The sequence below is a fragment of the Ischnura elegans genome, chromosome 7 (genome assembly GCF_921293095.1).
Source record: "Ischnura elegans chromosome 7, ioIscEleg1.1, whole genome shotgun sequence".
Lineage (NCBI taxonomy): Eukaryota > Metazoa > Arthropoda > Insecta > Odonata > Coenagrionidae > Ischnura > Ischnura elegans.
The window spans coordinates 102,108,213-102,132,953 of NC_060252.1; the positions used below are offsets into that span (position 1 = coordinate 102,108,213).

Below are 24,741 nucleotides of genomic sequence, written 5' to 3' on the forward strand. Positions count from 1 at the left end.
AACAGGAGTAGGAGCTGCCACGGCAACAGGTAACCAATAATAGAAAGGAATTTGAGACTTTTAGCTATAGCAGCGATTATTATTTAAAAAGCAATCATTTTCGCTTCAAGAAGTTCAGAAAATAAATCAACATAAAAAATGTAATGATTGTTCAAGTTATAGGTAAGATTTAAGCATGGAAAAGGTGAATGAAATCAACAATTTAAGGAAACTGTAGCAGCTCTTTATTAGTTTTTAAAATTATTTACTTGAAAAAATAATATTTTCCTAAAGACATTCAGGATTTTTGCTTCCGGCCTCCTTCCCCTCGCTGGGTACGCCCACGAAGAACCCATACTCCCTTTGAGGGATACTATACATCAGGGCCGGGACCCAATAATTCAATTAATACGCCCGGACACCCGGGGAGGGAATTGGAGTGGAAGGAACTAAGGAGGGAGGCTAGGGAGTTAGAGTTAAAATGGTAAAACAACAGTAACCTGGAGCCATATCCAGTAACAACGTCTTTTCGTTTCCGAGATTTCGGAATCGAACTTTCCGTTTCCGTCACTCGGAAGCGCTTTTATGCTATCCACTATGCTAAATTTACTGCATTGTTTTAAAGTATTAATGCCTTCATAGAAATTAACGCTTCCAACTGGCTTCGCCTGTAGCTTTATTCAATTCCTGACTCCGTACATAATCATCCATTTCCCATAATTTTAGGACACATACCGTGTCAGTATTGCAAATTACTTGCGACTTCTTACCAACTTCTGCAGCACCACTTTCACGTTAAAAAATATTCAACGGCTTATGGCACATCACTTTCCGATTCCGAGAAACGGAAAGTCATTTTTCGAGACCCTTCGTCATTTCGGCCGCTCTCGGACGAGTTTCCGTGACGGAAAGTTCGGATAGACCTTAGTGGATAGCTCTTCCGAAATTATTACGTCTTTCCGAGAACCGACCACGAACTATTCGATAGATTGCCTTAGTGGATAGGGCCCCTGGGGATAGGTTAGGGGTGGAAGAGTGGGAAACCCGCAATGCCATTCGGACAACAGGGCCCACTACTGACGAGAGCATTACTTGATTTACCAACGAAATTGGCAGATTTTTTCAAGAGGAGAAAAATCCAAAGATCATTTCGTTGGGGGAAGTAGGCAGCTCGCGTCCCCAGCCCGCTTGCCTATATGATGCGTGCAATATGGTGGTTTCCTACTATTTTTTTATTGCCCAAATCGAAAGATTATTACTCCTGGAGTACGCATTTCAAGCTTTTAGATTTTTTAATGACGATATCTATTTTTCGCGATTAAATGAAAAGTGAAAATTTTCAAGCGCGCAAAAACGCGACGGCTATGTAGGAATGCTGGTAAAAGCCCGTATGACGTCATTCTGGATCCCACTTTCGCCGTGTGAGGTGACCTTGGGGCGAGGCTTTGAGCGCTGATACGATGCAGGCTTAAATGTGCATAACTTAAATTAGGGTTATTAATACCTTATCAAACGAAGAAAACTTTCCGACCTCAGGCAATTTTAATGGGTGATTATTAAGAGATGTATCCCTGAGCTATGTGCCTCATGCGTGCATTGGTAATCTCAGACGGTGTAAAACTCCTATCTACTCGTATAGAAACTAGGTCCCTGAGACGTCACGTGGAGTGGCATCGCATGGGCGCCAATCTGGCCTTTTTCAAATGAGGATAAAACTGACCATTGCCATTCGCCTAAACTGGAATTTCTAAAACCAAATAATTTGTATATTATGAATACACTAATGGTGGGTAAAGAATCGCAACCAATGCCCTTCGTTTTCTTTGATGAAGGAAACTACCCCATTCGTCCCAAATAAAATATTAGAATAAATAACTCATCGAAGTCTGCATCGTATTTTTGAAGACGATATCGGCAGAATTTGAAAAGTTTACCATAAAGAGTTATTTAATATTTTAATTGAACTAGTAATCAATAATAGTGTATTTATAAATTATCTTACGATTTGATCGTTGGATTATTCTTCCTCATAGAAATATCCTCCAAAATCGCTAGAATAGTAATGTCTTTACCTGGTTTTGCTATTTAGTTGGGCCCCCTTCGCTTCTATAGCGTTGGGGTGTTTTTCGCTCGTCCCGTCCCGTCCGTCCCTTTCCCTTCCCAGAGGCGTCGACGGGCTCCTATCCCCGTGGCGCCTCTTTCCTTTTCCCTTCCTCTCCTCCCCGGATGATCGGGCGAATCAGCACTATTGCTGGTTCCCAGCCCCAGTGTATTGTATCCTCGATGGGCTCCCCTGAGCCCTCATCCGTTGTCTTTATAAATTACTTAACAACAATATTAATAAAACGTCTTAATAGCAAGCATATGGTGTGTAATTTCAATTACTGTATCTCAAAAAAATCAGGTTACTGATGTATTTTATTTTAGTGATGGGGGAATGGCAAGGGAGGAAGCGATGAGGGATCAGGTGGGAAGGGGTGGCTGACTGATCTTTCCCCCCTCTGAAATAACTCCCACTTCCGGCCCAGTCTGCGTAAAATAGTATCACCACTCAACTATACTTTGATCGGAGGTACTGTTCATCAAAAAAAGCATCCCTAAGGACCAGAATGTTGAAAATTTTCAGCATAATTGACCGGCATAAGGACGCTACAGCTGTTAAATACATGCCTTATTATTTTCACTCCTATTAATGAAATTCGAACTCTTGTACAAACTTTACTAGCTTTTACTATTATTATTTTGATTATTTTCCTCGACTTTTTAAAAACACTTTTCAGGGTGCCAATTCATGACCCTTCGAATATGTAATACCAAGGCAATTCTCCATAGACAATATAGAGCAGTGTTTCCCAAACTTTTTTGAGCCACCGCCCCCATGGATCCATAAACTTATACTCAACACACCCCTAATTGGTATCTTTAAAATAATAATCAGGATCATATACTAATTTACCAAATGAGGAACATTGTAATAATTAAATTAAAAATAATTACTAATTAAATGTTTATTTAGAATCCAATGGATGTATAGTTTTTAATAATTTATGCAAATGATTTAATACACAGTAAAAAGAATTTAATTGAGAATACACTTTTGACATAAAAATAAATAATTTTAACAAAGCTTTTTTAGAATTTTACATGTCATTTTTTTTTACTTAAATTGAGCAATTATATAGCATGAAAAATTTCAATTTATAGTAATAGAATGACAAATCATGTTTTGTTAAAATTATTTTAACAATTAAGTGACTTTTTATTATAGTTGTTCATGGTCCTGAAGTCATTTAAGAAGATTCTATTGCTAAAATTAATTACATATTTCCATCAAATAAAATTTTAATCAGAAGGATGAGCTTGATAACATGATACGAGTTTTCCAATGTCCGGTAAAATGTCACTTAGCAATAGTCATAAATTGCATTTGCAAACCTGAAGTCTGTTTCTCTACTGTGAAATAAGCTGAGTGACTGTACTAAAACCACGTTCCTCCCAATATGAAGTCGAAAATACAAGAAGGAGTTTATTAACCACCATCCATAATGCAGGAAGAGGATTGGAAATCTCCTTCTGTATCCAAAACTCTTGATAATTTATCTTTAACTTTGTTTTGTTTCAATTCAATGTCATTTTGTAGTCAATTAATTCTTCCTCTAATACCCCAACTTCCTCAATATCTACAAATGGATTTATCACCCAGTCTCGAATTTCCAACAAAAGAAGATCATCAAATCTTTGGTCATATTTTTAAGTAAGGTAGCTAAATGGTCGCAGAAGACGCTCAAATCATCCTCACATAAACCAGCTTGCTCTTCTAGCTCACGCAGGGAAGGAAATTGATAAAGATTGCGGCGACCTATGCTTCGTTTCCCTTGTGCAAGAAAGGCTTGGGAATAATTTTCAACCGTTCTTACTTTAAAATGTAAGAAAATGCATGGTTTAAATTACTTCCACGGAAACAAAGTAAACTTTAGAAAGAAAGCTTGAAAACGAAGACAAAAGGAAGGTTATGGAACATTCGCATTTTTTACATTGTCAGGATCCTCGGGCACCCCCCTGCTGCCCCCTTGGCACTTTTCGCCCCCATGGACTACAGCAATGCCCCCAGGGGGCGGTAGTGCCCACTTCGGGAACCACTGATCTAGAGTCTGGGTGGCTATCCACTCACTTTTGTGTTGACCTATATTTTGGATACCACTCTGATTATTTTGTTGACTTTCAATGAAGAATAGAATAAGTTATAGAAATCATTTCATGTTTCTGATAAGATTCATTACCGTTATTTATAGAGAAATACTTAAATATATTTTTCACTTCTGTATTGCAAAACGTTTGCGATATTTGAGCACCTCGAGCCATGATTTTTCCACGGCTTTCTCTGAAGTGTAATTACCACTGTCCCGAGTCCCTAACTATGGCTAAAATAACAACTGAAGTGATTCAGAGGAAAATTAATAAAATTCATAGTTTTCACACTCTTTGCATTTCAGGGTATTCTTGACTCAACACCTCACTCTGAACTCTCACAGATGAAATGGCAAAAATTTCTCATCTTCATCTTCTGGCAGCTATTTTCAGTTTAGCAAATGGAATTAATGCCAATAATAGACTGGGTCGTCCGAATATTATATTTATCCTAGCTGATGATTTGGTAAGTTGAAAAATATTAATTTTTTTCCAATAAATAATAAAGGGCATTACAAAACGAATATACATATTCCAAAGGCATATATTTATTAAAATTTAAGATGTACGAATATGAAACTTAACGCCCATATTTACGTACCTCTTAAGTTTATATTTCAGATGTTCAATATGTCCTCCATCAGTGGCAGATCTATAGGGAGGGCTAAGGGGACTATAGCCCCCATTTGGGTATCCAATTTACACTAGATAGAATTGTAATTTTTTCGGACCCCCGCTACTGCTGGGAGGTTAACCCTCACTTAGTCCCCCCACCCTGTCCCTATTCTGGATCCGCCACTGTCTTCCATCAATGACAGGAACAATTTCACATCGATACTCAAATTCCTCCCGCACTCGCGCAAGCATGTCCTTACTCACTGATATTATGGCAGTATGGACCCCGTTCTTCAACTCTTCTGGGTTCTGTGGCAGTGGTGGTATATAAATGTTGTCTTTAGCGAAACCCCTAAAGAAGAAGTCATAGGGTCTCAAATCAGGTTACCGTGGAGCCCAGCTGAGATATGCTAAGTCACCAGTTCCTTGATGATCAATACAACAGTTCGGAAGAGTTTCATTAAGATATTCACGCACTTGGTGGCTCAATTGAGGGTGTCTTGCACAAAAATGAAGTTGTCTTCATTCAGACAGAAAGAACTCAGGTGCAATGATCGATAGTTTGGACAAAATAATACTTTGAAATGCGTATTTTGTGCGAAAAAATTGCGCGAGACTCCCGTAAAAGTTATCAACGTGGCTAGTCACGGTGTGCTTAAAATAAAATGCGTATATTCTTTTTGAAACAACCTATCATTGGCGTATCCAGCGAGGGGCAGGAGGGGGCAGCTTGCCCCCCCTAGAAGCAAAAATTGCAAATGTGTTTAAGGAAAATAATATTTTTTCAAGCAAATAATTTTAAAAACTAATACAGAAGTGTTACAGTTTCTTTAAAATGTTGATTTCATGCACCTTTTCCATGCTTAAATCTTACCTACAACTTGAACAACCATAGTTTTGATCCTGGGTATGCCCTTGCACCCTATGTATAAGATATGAAACACATGCACCTTCATTTATCCAAAATAGTCAGCATTTATCGTCAAAGTCAGGCTTCTCTTTCATCTCTGAAGAGAATATATGGTTAACAAAACCACTTGTACATATGCACTATTACTCTCTTCCACCTATTCCTCTAATTTCACAATGGTCATTGAGGCCATTCACAATACGACAATCAAAACCCTTTATCTTCATGATTCGGGAAAAAAAAGGGTTCAAAAATTGGATTGCGCTGGCCAAGAAATAAGAGTGTGTTTTGAAACCAATTATCTCACATCAGTACTAAAATAGAAGTGAAAGTTCGAAGAGACAGGTGAGAAAAGGGATGAAGGAGTCCAAATACGAATGTTTCAGCATCAAAACAAAAAAAATTTAGTCAAAAGTGAAAATATAATCATCTCCTATGTATCACATTTAAATGGTAATAATAAAAATACACATATTCAAAATGAAACGATAAAAATATTTCAAAACATACCTAAGTCACTGATAGCAATAAATTAAGTATCAAAATTCTAAATTCCTAAGATTACTTAAGATACAAGAAAATTATTGCATCGAAGAACTATGGAATCAAAATGAAATTTGTTGAATAAGAGCCCTGTGCTAGACCTGACACTAGGGTTGGGCATGAGCAGATTACAAGAAGTGGCAAAATTTGAAAAAAAAATTAAAATAAATGTTAAAAAGCTATTTTTCTCATAAAATTATGTAACAGTAATTATTAAATTATGCATTATAAATAAATAATATTAGTAAAACTTCTCAATAGCAAACTAGGGATGGACGGATCCAGGATTTTTTTCGGATTCGGATCGGATCCTTGATTTTCGGAGCCGGATCCTTCGGATCGGATATTTTCGGATCCAAATGCATTTTCTAATTCCTGACGCTGAGATTCCCCCGATGATTGTTCCATCTCTTGGGAAGAGTCGCACTATGTGCCAGTCGTGTTTTGCCTTTTTTATTTTCTACGGCTGAAATTCTCCTACGTAACCTCTGTGAGCGCTTTCTAACAAACCGGTTCATGAATCGCATGCGACGGCAAATTCGATGATAGAATCGGAACTCTTTCCACCCTTATGGAGCGTTGCACTTACTGAAGCTATTATTTAAAAGTTAGGATCCAGATCCGATGTCTTCCGCGACTTTGGATTCGATGTATTCGATGAAGGGCAATATCCACGGATATTTGGATCCAAGGTATCCGATCCTACCATCCCTATAGCAAACATATGGTGTATAATTTCAACCACCACATCTCAAATAATAGCTTAGGGAGGGTTATATGTTTTAGTGGTTGGGAGAGGACGGGAGGGAGCAAGGGATATCAGAGGAGGGGCGCGGCGTACTGTTATTTGCCCCCCTGACAAAAGTCCTAGTTCCAGCCCCGCCTGTCAAATAAAATTATCAATATAGTTGAAAAATGTTATTTATCCATGGTTGGGAGTAGGACATTTTGATAAATGATGCTTGTGAAAGGGCTGAAAACGTGAGCATTGTTTCTAATTCATTGACCACAGATTTGTTCTTTTTGGTTTCATTTCAGGGGTGGAATGATGTTGGCTTTCACGGCTCAAATGAAATACCAACTCCAAACATTGATGCATTGGCTTACAGAGGAATTATTTTGAACAATTACTATGTCCAATCTCTGTGCACTCCATCCAGGAGTGCACTCATGACCGGAAAATATCCTATTCATTTAGGTATGTAATGCAAAAGCACCCACATTTAGTTTGCATGATTTTTCACCTAAAAATTTCCTTGTGCATTCAATTATTCAACCAGTACAGTAGATTCCGTTTAATGGGTCCACCGGTTACTTGGGGCAGCCGCTTAATTGGGGCAGATCTTGAAGAACAGAACCCAATAGAGGAATATCCCAGAGTATTCTCCGCTTAATTGGGACAGCATGCCGCTTTATTGGACCATGAGTCGGCGACATAGACTCTATACTCGCGACCAAATTAAAATTTTTTGTTTTCAGAATACTATTTTTTTATATTTTCCCCCTTTGATCTTCTCTTATTTTTCATAAATGTTCCTATTCTTGCCCTATTTTGAAAGCTCTTGTTGTTATACAATCCGCAAGAGGATAGGACTTAGTAAAAGACATTCATTCAGCGTCGCCCGTGGCTGTGAAAAATATTTTAACTTAATTGTTATAAATATTAAAAATTATAATAAATTAACTAAACTCGCTGATTTATTAATCAAATTAATAGTTTAATAAACTTATGTTGCATTATAAACATTCTTTAGTCTTCTTTCTATCATTTCAACGTTTGTGTATGCCCATATACGGGATATTTCGCCTAATTGGGGCAGCCCTTAGTTGGGGCAAAGTGCACAAGTCCCGATATGTCCCAATTAACCGGAATCTGCTGTATTATGTTTCAACTTATTTCCCTGACTAAGCATACTACCACACATAGCTTCTTAGTAAAAATTCAATTGGAAAATACAAAATTTGTTTACCGATGAATAGGAATGCAACACTATGTTCTGCTAAACAATGAGCCTCGTGGTCTACCACTCCATGAAAAGCTTCTACCGGAATACTTAAAAGACTTGGGCTATGCCACCCATGCAGTCGGAAAATGGCATCTGGGATTTTTCCAAAAGGAGTACACTCCAGAATTCCGAGGTTTTGATTCTCATTTTGGACACTGGACGGGACAACTAGATTACTATGACCACACAGCAACAACGCAGGTAATATACTGCATTACCTCATGGAAAAACTATTTTTTGGATACTTATATGTTATATCATTTCCTTAATGGCAAAGGAGGCTCTAAATAATGGTATTGGTTAATAGTATTGGTCCTAAGAGGCCTACTAATATATTAATCACCATATAGTCATAGTGACTAGGAATTAAAGTTCCCACCACCTCAGGAGCGGTCTGGCCAGGTTGCTCGTCAGCCATCGCCAAGGGCCCTGAGCTCAGGGGGCCCCTACAATGCTTGCGTTAATTGTGAAGCGTATATGAAAGGTGTGTTAAAAAAAGACACAGATAATTTGAACCTTAGTTTTTTTGCAATTAGAAAATTCTCCTTTTTCATTCGTTGATTCATTTACAACATACATATTATATGTAAAAAGATTATATGAAGAATAAATTATATAAAGGCGTCAAAAAATAAATGAGAACCTGATGCTTTTTTGAAATGGTTATTCAGAAAGGTTTTTTTAGAGGGTTGTTAACACCGGGGTATTTTCATGCAGGGGAATGACGCACCTGTGTAGAGGTGTTGAGATTGAAAATATGTGTCAATTTGGGCGAACTGCCTTTGGTTTAAACATGGTCAAAAAGCTAATGTTTAAAATATAACTTGACCAAATCAAACATTACGATAGGTCTCTTCATAATAAGTAACGAGCAACAACTGATAATGTACTACCAAATAACTACATTATGCTCAAAAATTGTACAAGTTGACGTGCCTGAATGATGAGAATTTTTTACATCCGTCTGGAATGCTCGGGAAGAAATGAAGAGAATTCTCACCTTCCATACGCAGTGTTAAACTCAAGTGCAGTTTCAAGGAACAAGTTCAATAAACAGATAAAAGAACCATATTACATAATAAAACTTTATAAGCTGTGAAAATTTCACTTTTTATTGTTCTTTTTCTTACGAAATTGCAATTTTTATAACTTTTCTCTAGTTAATAAGAGACAGAATTGCATTAAATTCATTTCCAGGCATGAAATTTCTCAAAATTTTCTGGAGGAGGACTCTCGAATCCCTCATTAAGGAGGGCCCCATCATGAGGCCTAGCCGAGGGCCCCCAATCACTACAGACCATCCCCACACCACGTCATGCTGATCATAGTAGCCAGCCACGGAGAAAATAAATCCCAGTGCATTTCTGATGCTATGGGTGACCAGGACCACTTGTTTAGTCTTACATCACAAACAAAGTGGTCATTATGACCTCGGTACTTCAAAACAGAGTTTAATTCATTTGAATTGTCATTTATGAGTTTCATGAAGCAATAACACCCAACTGAATGATACCAATGGTGTTACAGGAAATATGTTAAAAAAAACTATGGCTGCCAACAAGTTACTTGTGCTAACATGCCTTGACTTAAAACTAAGAAATTCAGGCTTGAACAAGAAAAATTTTAAACAGCACCAAAAAAAGCTTCATCTGGCCCATTTCAGATATCAGAAGCATATGAAAAAGAAAAAGGTCAATCAATAGGTCCATAGGTGGATATAGGTGGGGCACGGAGGCATGTACCCCCCCCCCCCCCCCCAATACCCTTAAAAAACAGGCAAGATTTTTAATACGGTCCCATTATCATTGCATTCATTTTGTATTACGAGGTATCCTTGTGCCCCCACCCCAGAAAGAAATACTGGATCCGCCCCTGAAAATTCAAATACCAGATGACCAATTATTAACTTCCAATGCCCAGAAGCCTCACATTTAGGGTTAACTAAATTCCTACAATTCTTGACTTCATTCCTTAGAATGTGGCACCACTAAATAAATTAAACTATCACTTTCCTATTCACAGAGCATGTGGGGACTTGATATGCATCAAGGGCTTGAACCAGATTGGAAATCTCATGGAAGATATACAACAGAATTGTACACTGAGAAAGCACTAGAGATTATCGATGCCCATAGGAGGAAAAATGAGTACATTAAGCTACGACATTCAAAGGAGAGCATAGAGCAGCCACTATTTCTCTATCTCTCACATCTAGCAGTGCACTCAGGAAACGGCTATCAACCTCTCCAGGCCCCTGATGACACTGTCGAGAAATTTTCATTCATAAAGGACTACAAAAGGAGAAAATATGCTGGTAAGTAGGAATACCTAATTGGTAAAAAATTGTTTAAATAATTGGTATTAACACATTGGAAGACCTTTTTAGTCATACTCATATGAATGTTGAAGCATCTACAAGAGAGCAAGAAAAACCATTACTGAATTCTTGGTTACAGCTAAAACTTGGATTCTTTCAATTTTTGATCTTGAGGTACTTATATATCCCACAACATTGCCATGTACAATCTTTTACATTCATCCCTACATTTCCAGTTGACAGTCTTGGAAATAAAAAATACAGTTAACTGTATTCCTTCTGCTATGGTGCCACACAGATTCTCCTTGTCTTTTCCAAAAATGAAGTTAACGACATCCATTGCATTCCTGAATTTCTTCAATTACATATCTTCATCCCAAGCCAGGCATTCTCTTGACTTATTACCCCCATGAATTTTCTTCACTTATATTGACGCTATGTTGTATTGATATACAAATCCAAATAATTAGGTAGTAATAAAATTTATTCTTATCTCTTCACATTATATTTCAGGACCTTATTTTTTTGGAAACTCATTAAACTATATGTAATAAAATGTAAAAAATTTTATAATTCCACATACATTTAATACAGTACGACCTATATGTTTCTATGCACATGGCAAATTGTCATCACCAGATGTGCTACGTCAAAATTTGATGATGATGATGATGTACCACATACAGTATTCAATTTATGTTGAATAATTAAGTTTTTTACAAGTCACTATGTGTTGATTCCATGAAGTCCTGCCTGAGACAAAGAATTATAGTATAATATTATGTGCACAATGTCAATGTGAAATTTAAAATGCTTTTGTTCACAGGTCTTGGGGCAAAGGTAACAAGTCTCCATAACAACTGTTTTGCAGTGTATCTTTTTGTTAATAATCACAGTGATATGTTCTTTTCATTGTGTCATGATTTCTATTCTAATTGAAACAGTGCTTAAACACTTTAACTGGGCATATGATGAGCTATTTCATTTCCTACTCCTGTGTGACTATATGCATTATATAATTCAACAAGATGGCAGCCACAAACAATTAAGGGGGCTAACACAGAGATAGAATACAGTTTGGGGAAGTTGATAAAAATATATTTATCTCATTAGATGATACGGAGAAGATTAATATCTAATTTAATTTATTAAGTTATGCTATCAAATCAGTAGGATTGCATTAAGTATTTATGAGGTATTCTGGCAGTATCTTGTCCCTTCTTGGACTTCCCTCTTCAATGCACAATACAGCTGACTCCCTTTCAAGGAGTTAAAAAGTCCTGTTCTATGCTTTCCTCTCCCTCAAAAACCCAACATTCTTCCCTCTAACATTGTTTTCAATATCCCCATCCCACTCAATTTCCTCAAAACTTCTGTCTCCTCCGTATCTCATCTAGAAGCTGACTCTCCTCACCCACCATGTCCAGCACTTTGTCATTCCCCCTCCTCTCCAAACGCATTCAGTCTTTTCTCATCCTCCTTCCCAAGTGTCCATGTTTCCTCACCATAAGGCGCTACACTCCAGATCATATTCTTCTCTAGCCTTTTATTTAAACTCTTACACAAAATTCTCATCAGCTCTTGCCTATTCATGAATGACTTCTATATTGTGCTGCTCAAACAGCTGAATTGCTATACCTGCTCAAGTTTTCCCTCCTAATTTTATCTAAAGTATCATATTCCTAGCTTGTGGTTTTTTATAGAAACGCATAACTTTGGTCAATTTGTGGTTAATCCTCATCCCATATTCCTTGCATGTCTAATGCATCTTCTGCAGCCCTCTCGCTGACTGGCTAATCAATGCCAGATCATTCACAAGCCTCACTGATTTAAACATCATTCCCCCCACTTTTATTCCACCTTCCAACTCATCCTAAGTGTCTCTTACCATTTACTCAGCACATGCAATAAAAAGCAATGGTGATAGAGGACAGCCAATACTCATCGCAACCTCAATCTTTATCCACTACCCTCTCTTGCTCAGTCTGAGATATGTGCCAATTACGAACGAGTCCCTTATCCCTCCAATCAACGCCAATTTTCTTAAGAATGTCCATTAACTTTACCCAGTTCACTCTATTAAATGCTTTTTCAAAATCCACCTAGTTGGCATACTCGTAATATATTCAAGATATATTAAAGATTGCTCTCTACTGGGGACCTCATGACCACCATTGGATCTCAAGTTGACTTTCTTTTCCATCTACTCTGAACCTCGTGTCATTCAGTTAGCATCCTTCCATCTTTAGCCTTAATTTTTGACATGGCTTGCCCTCTTTCACAGCCTGATAGCAACTTTACCTTGCCAGTAGGGTGTGTTAGTAGAGCACAGCAAACCAACCTCTCCTTCCTTCAGAAAATTTTCCATTTTTTCACATAGTCTTTTCTGCCAAGCCTCCCTCGTCCTTTGGATTCTTAACCCTTTTGCGCCGGACCTTCATTGAGGGAAATTCTTCCTCAGTACGAGTCTCTTGAAAGTTTTCTTTACTCCCCTGTGTGAAGCTTTTTCGCGTCGACTGTAAGCAGTGGTTCCCTCCCTAACCATTTTTGGACCCAACTCAGCGGGGCGCCGATCCCTTTCCTCGGCCTCTGTCTCAGACCCTAGATGGATTAAAAGCCCCTTCCTAGCACGAGTCCGCGGTTAACTGGCTAAAATATTAATGCAAAATATATGCAAGTATTTGTTGTTCGCATCGATTTTTTTACATTCAAAATGAATTTTGTTTTGCGTGCAGAAATTTTAAACGAAGTTCTAACGTTGATATAGACGGATTTAGTTTATATTTACTAGTTGCTCTATAACTCCGTTGATATTAACGTTAGAATTTCGTTTGAAATTTCCATATGGTCAGCAAAAAAAGATACATATATTCATTTCTAGCATTAGATTTCAAAAGTAAGCAACAAATATTTTTTTGGAAAACACACGGCAAACAACAGTAGTTCACTGTGTGGAGAGGATAGGAAAGGGTCGACCTGAGCGGCCAAGGAAGGGACTGGGCTCGCCTAAAGGCGGATCATGAGGGGCAACCGCGTCCGTGAGTCTATTATGTCCGCCACGGTCACTTTTTCGACCTGTGCCGCACAGGCACGGCATTCGTTGGTTAGGGTAGGAAAATTCACGCCGCACAGGTGTGGCATTCGTTCTTTAAGGAAGAAATTCCTCGGCGCACGGGTGCGGCATTCGGCGCGAAAGGGTTAAGCCTCTCTTGACTCGATTATGTATTTATTTTCCTGTACATACATCCTTCTGCTCTTCTCTGTGTCCACATTCTTCCTCTTCCTTCTCTTCTCCATTCCTTTAATCATTTCCTCTAATACCCATGTTTTCTTCATCCTTTTACTACCCACGTAGCCAATTGACTTATCAGCCGCTTTAACAATTACAGTTTTAATACAATCCCACCCTTCCCCTAAAGTCTTGTCTTCATGCATCTTCATTCTCCTGTATAATATTCTTCACTAGTACTTGGTATTCCTTCCTCATAGTTCCATCTTCTACATTCCATTTCCCCACCTTCATAGTTTTCATAAGTTGTTGAATCTTAAGTTGCATTTCATAAGTACTTAGGTTGTGATTTGAATCCCTGTAACCCCTCTACATAACCTCCCCAAAAAATTAGGGGGTGTTATACATCGGGGGAATGCATTTCAGCAAAGTTGATTGAAGTGCACATGGATGTACATACCTCATATTAGATATGTTGCAAAAAATTAATATCTCAGTTAATAGCGTGGTGTAAATAGGCACACTGATGAAACAACCCTGTTATGGGACTGACTAAGCTATGCAACCACGCACGCATCTATGTGACTACATGTTGCTTACCATTAAGGATGACTTGAAAATAAGATGCATTTATGTACTACCCTTAAAACCTACCTTTAAAATAAAACAGCTGAATGACACAAATTCACAATACAATATGTTATTATGAAATCATCAGTATGAGAAAGCCTAATACAGAAAAACATGCAATATATAATTTTAACTGCCTAATTTTAATTTTATACCTTAATTTTTTTTGTATATTTCTATACAGCAATGGTTCACTGGCTAGACGAGTCTGTGGGAAAAGTAGTGGAAAGGCTGGCTATGAATAACATGCTAGAAAACTCCATCATAATCGTAGCTACAGACAACGGTGGAGCACCTGCTGGTTTGGATAATAATATGGCCTCCAATTGGCCTCTCAGGGGAGTAAGTAAAATATTTTATAACATCACTAATATGCATGCTCATTGCTCTGTATAAGTCAGCTCTTAGCATATGCTCAGAAATGAAGTATCATGTTCAGTGGTGAAGCTAATGGAATCAAATTGGGTGTTCTAGTTCAGAGGCACCTTTAAACTATTCCTTATACTCGATAAAGAGGTATAAAAAATATAAAGCGCCGTAAAGTGTTGAGGTTGTTTCAGGATTGGGAAAAAACATGGATTTAAAGACAGCTCTTAATTGCTATCGCAGCATAATCACATGGCAATACAACACAATAGTGCATTAGAGTGGCAAAGTAGCGAGATACAGAAAAAAATAAAGAGCAAAAGAACACATATATGCACCAGAGAAACTATTGGCATTAAAAGCTGTACAAGAACATGTAAACAACCAAACATACGCTACACAGAAATTTATTATATATAATTGACATGTTGTATGCTATATTTTTTCACAGTCAGTGTCACTCGAAGTTCACTGCCATAAAAGTATTCTTTCCAAAAATGCATAAATTATAATCAAGTCCCAGCTTAAAGTTCAACTATCTCTGTGATCCATGACTACACTCCTCTCCTGACTAAATATATATATTCCTAGCTTGGATTATTCAATTAATATTACTATAGTATTATGACTGGAAATACTCTTTTTAAAACAAAAGTCTGATTGCTCCTCATGTAGTATAATTCATCCATTTGCTCTAGTTTTAATCATGGAACTAATGGACCTTATTTCTCTCTGTTCTTAAATGATGACACAATATTTTAACTCCTTCAAACTATCACATTTACGACCATTACCATGCATTTCGACAGTGGAAAATAAGTTTCTTTTGAATATTTCAGGGAAAATTTTCTCTCTGGGAAGGTGGTGTACGAGGAGCAGCATTGATCTGGAGTCCTTTAATTAAAAACAGTGGCCGAGTTTCAATGCAGATGATGCATGTCACTGATTGGCTACCCACATTGCTATCAGCAGTCAATGGTTCAAGTAGAACCTCTGCTAGATTGGATGGCTATGATATGTGGAAGGTTTTGTCAGAGGGTGTGCCATCCGAAAGGAAAGGGGTGTTGCTGAATATTGATTCCAGAGAAAATGAAGCAGCGATAAGAGTGGGTGATTGGAAATTAATGATTGGTAAGCGATACATTAATTTTTTAAACTTACAGTTGAGGACCTCAAATTTGGAAAGATTGGGACCAAAGGGTTTCTGGATTTATGGTTTTCTAGATTTCTGGTCTTCATGGTATATTTTGTTAATTAATTAATTAATAAATGTGTTCAGGGTATTGTACTCGATATTTGAGATCCCTACGTGACCCTACCTAGGTTGTTAGGGTATGTTCGTAGCGTGTGCTAACTTCCTACTCATTCTTGAACAAGGCTTGGAGAGTGGTGCCACAAGGTGGCAAGTCACTACGCAGAGGAATTTTCAAATGTTCTGGATTTCAGGTTTCCGGGTTTCTGGATTCCAGATTTGAGGTCCTCAACTGTATAGCTGAAAAATGGGCTGGTTCACCAATTTCTTCTTTGCCAATATGGTAGTTTCCTTCATCAAAGAAAACTAAAGGCATTTATTGCGATTCCTTACCCACCATTATTGTATTCATAATTTACAAATTATTTGGTTTTAGAAATCCCAGTTTAGACGAATGTTTATGGTCAATTCTTAACCGCATTTGAAAAAGTCCAGATTGGCGCCCTTGCGATGCCACTCCACGTGACGTCACAGGGACCTAGTTTCTATACGAGAGGATAGGAGCTGTACATCGTCTGAGATTACCAATGCATGCATGAGGCACAGAGCTCAGGAAAACATCTCTTAAGAATCACCTATTAAAACTGCCTAAGATCGCAAAGTTTACTCGTTTGATAAGGTATTAATAATACTTATTTAAGCCAAGCGCTACCTGCTAGCAGCCTGCATTGCAGTGACACACACATCCTCGCCCCAAGGTCACCTCACATGGCGACAGCGGGAACCAGAATGCTGTTACATGGACTTTACTCAGCATTCATACTTAGCCTTCGTGTTTTGGCGCGCTTGAAAATTTTCACTTTAATTTAATCGCGAAAAATAGATATAGCCATTTTAAAATATAAAAGCGTGAAAAGCATACTCCAGGAGTAATAATGTTTTGATTTAGGCAATAAAAAAATAGGAAACCTCCCTATTGTAATAGAGTTTAAAAATAAAAGAGATCCATATTTTTATGTTTTTCAATCTATCGTCTACTTCTTGAGCTATTCATGGTAAATGCTCAATGCCTTAACATTTTCACAGCCAAAATGATGACATCATGATTTAATGCTAAACCAGTCACTGTTTCTCAACTACTCCTCTCCTCCTTACGTTATCCTTGAGTGGCTCATTGCTGTTTACAATTTCGTGAATGATTTACTCCCTCATTTGAGAGATTCTCCTTGAAAAGTTTATAAGCCAAAATTCTAATGATGTAAATTAACTCTCATGAAAAGTGAGTGGTGATGTTAACTCTTTTTTTTAATTTTAAACTTACAAGAGAATGGCTGAATGAAGAAGATTTTATTCTTTGTTGTTTATCTTAGCTATAAAAATAATAATTTGGGTCTGAAAGACTGACCACAATCCACAATCTGAAATGATAGATCCATACCATAGATTGGGAATAAAGATTTAGAAGTGGATAATTTTATTTAATTGGTAAAACATAAAACTAACTAGATGAATTCTTCCCATTACTTAGCTGGGAAAGACCTAAATTCTCTAACATTGCTAAAAATTTATTCTAATTTTTACTTTGTCCAGGCTACAAATTTTACCTTTCAACTCTTCAAATAATTCATTAACAGATCAAAGTAAACTTCAGTTAAATTGATTCATTGATTTTTGAAAATTTTCTACCCAACTGTATTCAACTAGATGGACTAGATTGCATGACCTTTGCCTCAGCTTGAATGCTGCAGTAAATCCAAGTGCTATTCAAATGGCACATGATTTCAGCAGTACCATCCCTTAGCGAAAAAACTGTTGAAATTTCAATAGTGAATTGAGACCACTGTTAAAATTAATGTTGTAAATAGTTACTGGGGGGACGATGGTTTTAGATTCCGGAGGAGTGGTAAATGAACACGACCACACGTGTTGAATAACATGGCGAAACTGCGGTTTATTAAAAAGAACCAACTTCCGGTGAAGAACAAAAACAAATGAATACAGTAATACGACAGTTGGGAGATTACCGCTTATTCAAACAAAAACAATCACAACACTCTCCCTTAATCTACCAACTTTACATTGCATTTTTACAATTAACTATACCCAGAGGAATAATGCACTTGCGGTGTGCAGTCACATTAAGTGCCTTAGTAAACACATCGGCAATCATTTTTTCAGATTCCATGTAATTGAGGACAACCTTCTTATGCTTAACAAGTTCCCTGATGTGATGAAACTTCACTTCTATATGCTGAGTGCGAGCATGCAATCCATTGTCAGAGGTTAATTTTAGTGCACTCTGGTTATCATTCCATAAAAGAATTGGCCCCTTCCTACCACATAACTCAGAGAGTAACCCCTTCAAGTAAGTGGCCTTCCTACCTGCAGAGTCAATGGCAATATACTCTGCCTCGGTTGAAGACAAGGCAGTTACACTTTGTTTTTTACTCTCCCAGCAGATTGGTCCACCAGCAGACACAAAAACATACCCAGTCACTGATTTTCTGTTGACGTCATTAGAAAATGACGCATCAACAAAACCACAAACATCCGGATTATTCTCAGTCCTTCGGAATTCTATTCCTGCATCAATTGTTCCTTTTAAATACCTTAACACTCTTTTCACACACTGCCAGTGTTCATTTCCATAGCAGTTGTTGAACTGGCTGAGGTAATTGGTAGCATAGGATATATCAGGCCTGGTACACACTGATAAATACAGTAAACTTCCAATCACTTGTTGGTAAGGTACACTATCACACATTATCGATTCACCCTTGGTCAGTCGAGTGCCAGGAACCATAGGGGTTGACACAGATTTACATTCTGCCATCCCCACCTTACCCAGTGAGAAATGGGTGGTGGAGTCCACGTGGAACCCACGTTGAGTGGTGGATATTTGGTGGTGGTGGATATTGAGTGGTTGGACCCACGTGGAATCCACGTTGATTTCAAGTGGATTTGTGGTGATTAGCATAAAATGGTAAACAGAATTTCTAATTTGTGGAACTTAACTCTCTGGTGTGACATTGCGTCATTTATCATCCTGAAACCACGCTAGTTATGTGAAAATGTATCGCACATTCTATTTTTATATAATTCGTGGAAAGGCAGCCATGAGAGCACATGAAAAATCGTAGACACATATATAGAAGGTTTAGCTATAGAGTGGTTGAGGTTTTAATGGTTTTAGGACAGCACCTACTGCTGTTTTAATTTTTCCACCAAATTTCCACGTGGGTTCCACGTTGATTCCACGACCAAAAACACGTGGTATCCACGTTACATTTCCACGTGGGTTCCACGTGGATTCCACCACCCATTTCTCACTGGGTAGGTACTCAGCAAGTTCAAAATTACCTGTTTTTGGTTCAACTTTACTTTACCATTACCCATTTCTACCCTCATTCCCAGGCAATCCACGACTGATCCTAAGTCTTTTACCTTAAAACAAGAGTGGAGCTTTTGTTTCAGTTTCTCAGCTTGAACTTCATCATTAAAGAATACAAAAAAGTCATCAACATAAACACATATTATAACCATGGATGCACCATCTCTCCAAAAATAAACACAAGGCTCATGTTGAGATTTCTTAAAACCAACACTTAATATGACTTCATCCATTCTCTCATACCAGGAACGAGAAGCCTGTTTCAGGCCATAAATGGCCTTCTTTAACTTACCTATACACTTTACTTGCATCTGAAACAAAACCTTCCGGTTGGTACATGAAAATGTCTTCACTTAGTGAACCATTCAAAAAGGCTGTGGAAACATCCAAGTGATGTACATGCAAACCATGAGCAACAGCAATTGAAAAACACAATCGTAAGGTATCATGTCTCACCACAGGAGCAAAAGTGTCAAGATAATCAATACCATAACGCTGAGAGAAACCCTAAGCTACCAGGCGAGCCTTATACTTGTCCACTTCTCCCTCCCCATTCCGCTTCAATTTAAAAACCCATTTGCATTGCACTATATTTCCACCCTTAGGTCTGTCTACAAGATCCCACACATCGCTTTCCTGAAAAGAACTGATCTCTCTTTCCATAGCTTCTTTCCAATGAATTTTATCAGTACCATTTAAAGCCTCGGTAACTGATGTAGGTTCTACCTTTTCATCACATGCTAAATATAACTCAAAACCAGGAAATTCCTTCCTTTGCCTTTCCCTCATAGGATACCTCCTTTCACCTTCATCGACATTATTTCCAGGATTTATTTGCACCTCATTTGCATCCGCAAAAGACAGATTTTCAATATCATTCTCTGCTCCATGAATGTGATTGACATTGGCATTTGTTTCACTCTGACAATGAACATCATCACTGACATTACGCACTGAAGTAAATGGCAAATCATCATCTAAGTTTACAGGCACAGGCATACTGAAAGAACCCTTCTTCCCTTTACCAATAGCCTTAATTGCAGTGAAACTATTTTCAATGAACTTAACATCACGAGCAACAAGAATTTCTCTCGGGTTTTCAGGATTAAGCAAACGATACCCCTTGGAAGCTGAAGAGTAACCCACAAAGACCATTTTCTTACTCCTAGGATTTAGTTTATCCCTCCTTATTTCCTCAGGGATTAGAGCATATGCATCAGAACCAAACACCTTGAGCTGATCATAGCTGACTTTCTTACCTGACCACAGGACCTCAGGGACATTGTCAGGGACACTCCTGTGGGGGCTTCTGTTTAATAAGTACACAGCAGTGTTAGCTGCTTCTGCCCACATCTGCTTAGGACTTCCTGCGTGAAAGAGCATGCATCGCACTTTCTCCAGAATGGTGCGATTCAGTCTCTCTGCTACACCATTTTGCTGTGGAGTATACCTTACAGTTCTCTGATGTGTGATTCCTCTGCTTTTAAAGAAATTCTGTAACTCATCACTCAAGAACTCAGTTCCATTATCAGACCTGAAAATTTTCAACCTTTTACCAGTTACATTTTCAGCCATATTTACAAAATCAATCACTCTCTGCTTGGTTTCAGACTTGCTCTTTCAGAAATAAACAGTCGTTCTGCGAGAGAAATCATCTATCAAAGTAAGAATGTACCTTGACCCACTCCATGACTTTACATTAGAACCAAAATCACACAGATCAGAGTGAACAAGACCTAGTACCTCATCTGCCCTAGTACCTCCTTCATTAGGAAAAGGATTTCTGTCTGTTTTCCAAGAACACAAGCATTACAATCATCAGCAGGTTCATACTTGAAATCAATGCAATCACTTAATTTATCCCGCAACAATATCATATTTTGCATACCCAAATGACCCATTCTTTGATGCCACAATTCATAATCATTAATATTGCACACAAATGCCTGCTTTGATTTAACATCCAAACGGTATAACCCATTACTCGTTCTACTTGCAGTAGCTAGTTCTGTACCATTACAGACAAAGTCATCATCATACATTTTACAACCCTTTTTATCATAAACAACAGTGATCCCTTTGTCGGCAACTTGACTTACAGAAATCAAATTTTCTTTCAATCCAGGAACATGCACAACATGTTTAAGTTCACAAATGTGATCACTTACATTTAGGTTCACAGATCCAACACCTCTGCTTTTAAGCTTACCGTTATTTCCGACAGTAATCTCAATATGACCGTCAACGTCACGACAATAATCATGCATACGGTCTTCATGGGGTGACATATGCACGGATGCTCCGGAATCTACAAACCAATCTGAGTCACACGATGCAGCCGACAGGGCACACAGAAGACTTCTCAGCGGTTTCCTATTTTCTCCTTTCTTCTCTCCCTTAACCTCGGCTCTGTTCTCGTTCGGATCCCTCTTCTTCTGCGACTGCGGGCATTATGTAATAAGATGCCCCTTTTCACCACAGTTCCAGCACTTCCACGCCTTCACAACTGATGAACTCCCAGCCATGGTCGAAGAGTTGTACTTCTTGCCCTTGGAATACAGGGCAGTGGTTTCGGGAACACTCGCATTTTGACCGGCACTCACGCTCTTCCGGTAGCTTTCGTCTAGCAAAATCGTCTTCACACGATCCAAATTTAAGACATTCTCCCCACTCGTGATGGCCATGACAAGATTGTCATACGAATTTGGCAGCCCCTGAAGCAACATTGCTGCAACAAAGTTTTCCGCCATCGGCTCACCGATACCCTCGAGCTTGTGTGCCAACATTATCACCTCGCTGATATAAGTGTCCATGGTTTCAAACTTTTCGAGCCTCATTTGGCACATAGAACGAAGCAGGGATACATACCGCCACTTGCCTTTATCCTCATATGCCTTGGATAAAGCATTCCAGGCATCCTTTGCCGTTTTAGCTGGCCTTACATGGGGATATACCACAGGCTGCACCATAAGGCAAATGTCTGCTAAAGCTTTCTCGTCCCTACGTTCTTTACCTTCGCCATTATCACTTCCCTGGACACAACTCCACAACCCATTACGACGTAAATAGTTCGTCATCGCGAACAACCAGTCATAATAGTTTTCCCGCCCAACGAGTTTTTCGAAACCATACGCCTGCGAAGTGACCTGAGATTCGTGCATCTTTGCTACCACACGGTTTACCACAAAAATAAAGAAATCTGAATTCAGCAGCGCAGTGGAAAGTGCGCTGGGCCCATAACCTGTTGTAAATAGTAACTGGGGGGACGATGGTTTTAGATTCCGGAGGAGTGGTAAATGAACACGACCACACGTGTTGAATAACATGGCGAAACTGCGGTTTATTAAAAAGAACCAACTTCCGGTGAAGAACAAAAACAAATGAATACAGTAATACGACAGTTGGGAGATTACCGCTTATTCAAACAAAAACAATCACAACAATTAACAGTAACTGTTAAAAGTAATAGTAACCGTTAAAACTAAAATTAACCGTTAAAACTAACAGTAACTGTTAAAACCAACAATAACTCTTTGCTCTAACAGTATCAGATAAATCCCAGTTTTTGATGAATTCAGCAGTTACTTTTGGATTCAACAGTGGTCCCAATTAACTGTTGAAATTTCAACACTTTATTTGCTAAGAGATGACAGTGACTTAAATTATTATCTTTCCTCCTATATCTGATAACCAATTTATATTCCTGAGAGATTTCTATGCTGAACAAGCTTGCAAAAATTTGACTCATCTCAAAAATGTAAAATACTTGATATGCACTTGAATAAATACCTACTTAATTTAATACTTTGCTATGCAGGTACAGCCACGAGATTCAATGGAACATGGGATGATTGGTATGGGCCATCAGGCCGCAATGAGGAGTACAAATATGATGAGGCAATCATTCTGAACAGCACAGTCAGCAAGGCAATGGAATCAATAGGATTTCATTTAAATGGAAAGCAAATACATCATCTCAGAGAAAAATCTAAAGTAAACTGTGAAGTGGATTATTCATTCATAAAGGGAGCTAGCGATATCACAAAGCCTATTACAGGTCCACCCATTCCATGTGATCTCAGAGTTGAGCAATGCTTGTTCAACATAAAATTAGACCCCTGTGAACGTAGAAACTTGGCTCATGTATTCCCAGTGCTTCACTTATCCCTACTAAAGATTTTAACAAGGTTCAATGACACCGCACTTCCTCCAGCAAATGTACCTAATGTTCCATTTGCCAATCCAGCTTGGTGGGGTAACACTTGGACACATTATGGAGATAAGATATTACCTTCAAGTGTACTTTCAACATGAAATGTAGAAATAAATAAAGTACAATTACTTTTTATATCATGCAAGTGCCACCTACTCAATAGCAACTTAAAGGGGGTAACATTTCCTACTTTTATGACTGTTCAGGAATGCAACTACAATTACAGCACTGTAAAGAGCAGATTACTGAACTTATTGAATTGGTTGATTCAGAACAGGAATAAACTGAAATTCAATTCAATTAATATTGTAAGATTTGTGTTGGATTTTCTTCACATATTATAATAAACTGGCAAATGAAGGATTTGCTCACCAGAGAAAAAATATTAATGCCATCATTATGAATTCTAGATTTATACTTAGAAAATTTGAAATGAACTTGTAGCCCATGAAGGTTTACTTGTCATTTTACTATGCATAAGGTTGCTCATCCTCACCATTGTGTCTGACAAAGGAAGTGACTCTGATTTTAAAGACGTACAAACTCTGATATTCATGTGCTAAATCAGAAGAAAAATTGAAGAAAAGAGCATTTATGCAACAATATTGTATGAAATACATAACATGCTTAGTAAAATATTTTGTGAATATGCACTTTTTATCCACAGAATTTTTCAGGCTTAATACAGGATTTTATCATCTGTATTGTACTTTATTTCACTACGTTTAGCAGTTAAGTTAAAAACATCATGCAATGGTATCTGAAATCAAGATATGTATAAAAAATGCAGAACCTTACACTTGCAGAGAGCAAATTTTCTTTGTAAATATCTAAATTATGGAAAACACCCAAATTAAGAAAAGTTAATAACATATGCCAATCTCTTGTTTTATTATTCTGGAAGCCAACCAAGTTTGATCCATCAACTAAGCAGAAAAATACAGCAACAGTTGAACATGAGCATTGATGACTCATAAGATACCACACTTGAGGAGCAAGTATGTATACAAATCAATGGGATTTTCAAGCTTCTATCTCATCATGACTGGTAGTTTAAATTTAATTGAAAATATGTGCCAGTAGAATATGATGCTGCAGCATACCAATGCCAAATGGGTGTAGGAGGATATGTGAAGGATTTTTCACTGATCTTCTCCCATGA

At 38.0% G+C, this 24,741-nt stretch overlaps 1 protein-coding gene across 2 annotated transcripts in view; it reads left to right on the forward strand.

The window, feature by feature from the left end:
* LOC124162322 (arylsulfatase B-like) overlaps positions 1 to 24,354 on the forward strand; it is a 52,759-nt gene extending 28,405 nt beyond the window's left edge. Inside the window, exons 2-8 of one of the 2 annotated variants that reach the window (XM_046538823.1) lie at positions 4,473 to 4,633; positions 7,274 to 7,433; positions 8,216 to 8,442; positions 10,264 to 10,555; positions 14,602 to 14,759; positions 15,623 to 15,914; positions 23,184 to 24,354. In XM_046538823.1, the coding sequence (XP_046394779.1) occupies positions 4,517 to 4,633; positions 7,274 to 7,433; positions 8,216 to 8,442; positions 10,264 to 10,555; positions 14,602 to 14,759; positions 15,623 to 15,914; positions 23,184 to 23,680 (1,743 nt within the window). In that variant the 5' untranslated portion in view covers positions 4,473 to 4,516 and the 3' untranslated portion in view covers positions 23,681 to 24,354. The remainder of the gene's footprint in view (positions 1 to 4,472; positions 4,634 to 7,273; positions 7,434 to 8,215; positions 8,443 to 10,263; positions 10,556 to 14,601; positions 14,760 to 15,622; positions 15,915 to 23,183) is intronic. The other variant, XM_046538824.1, reaches the window with a different exon arrangement.
* The last annotated feature ends 387 nt before the right edge of the window (positions 24,355 to 24,741 follow it).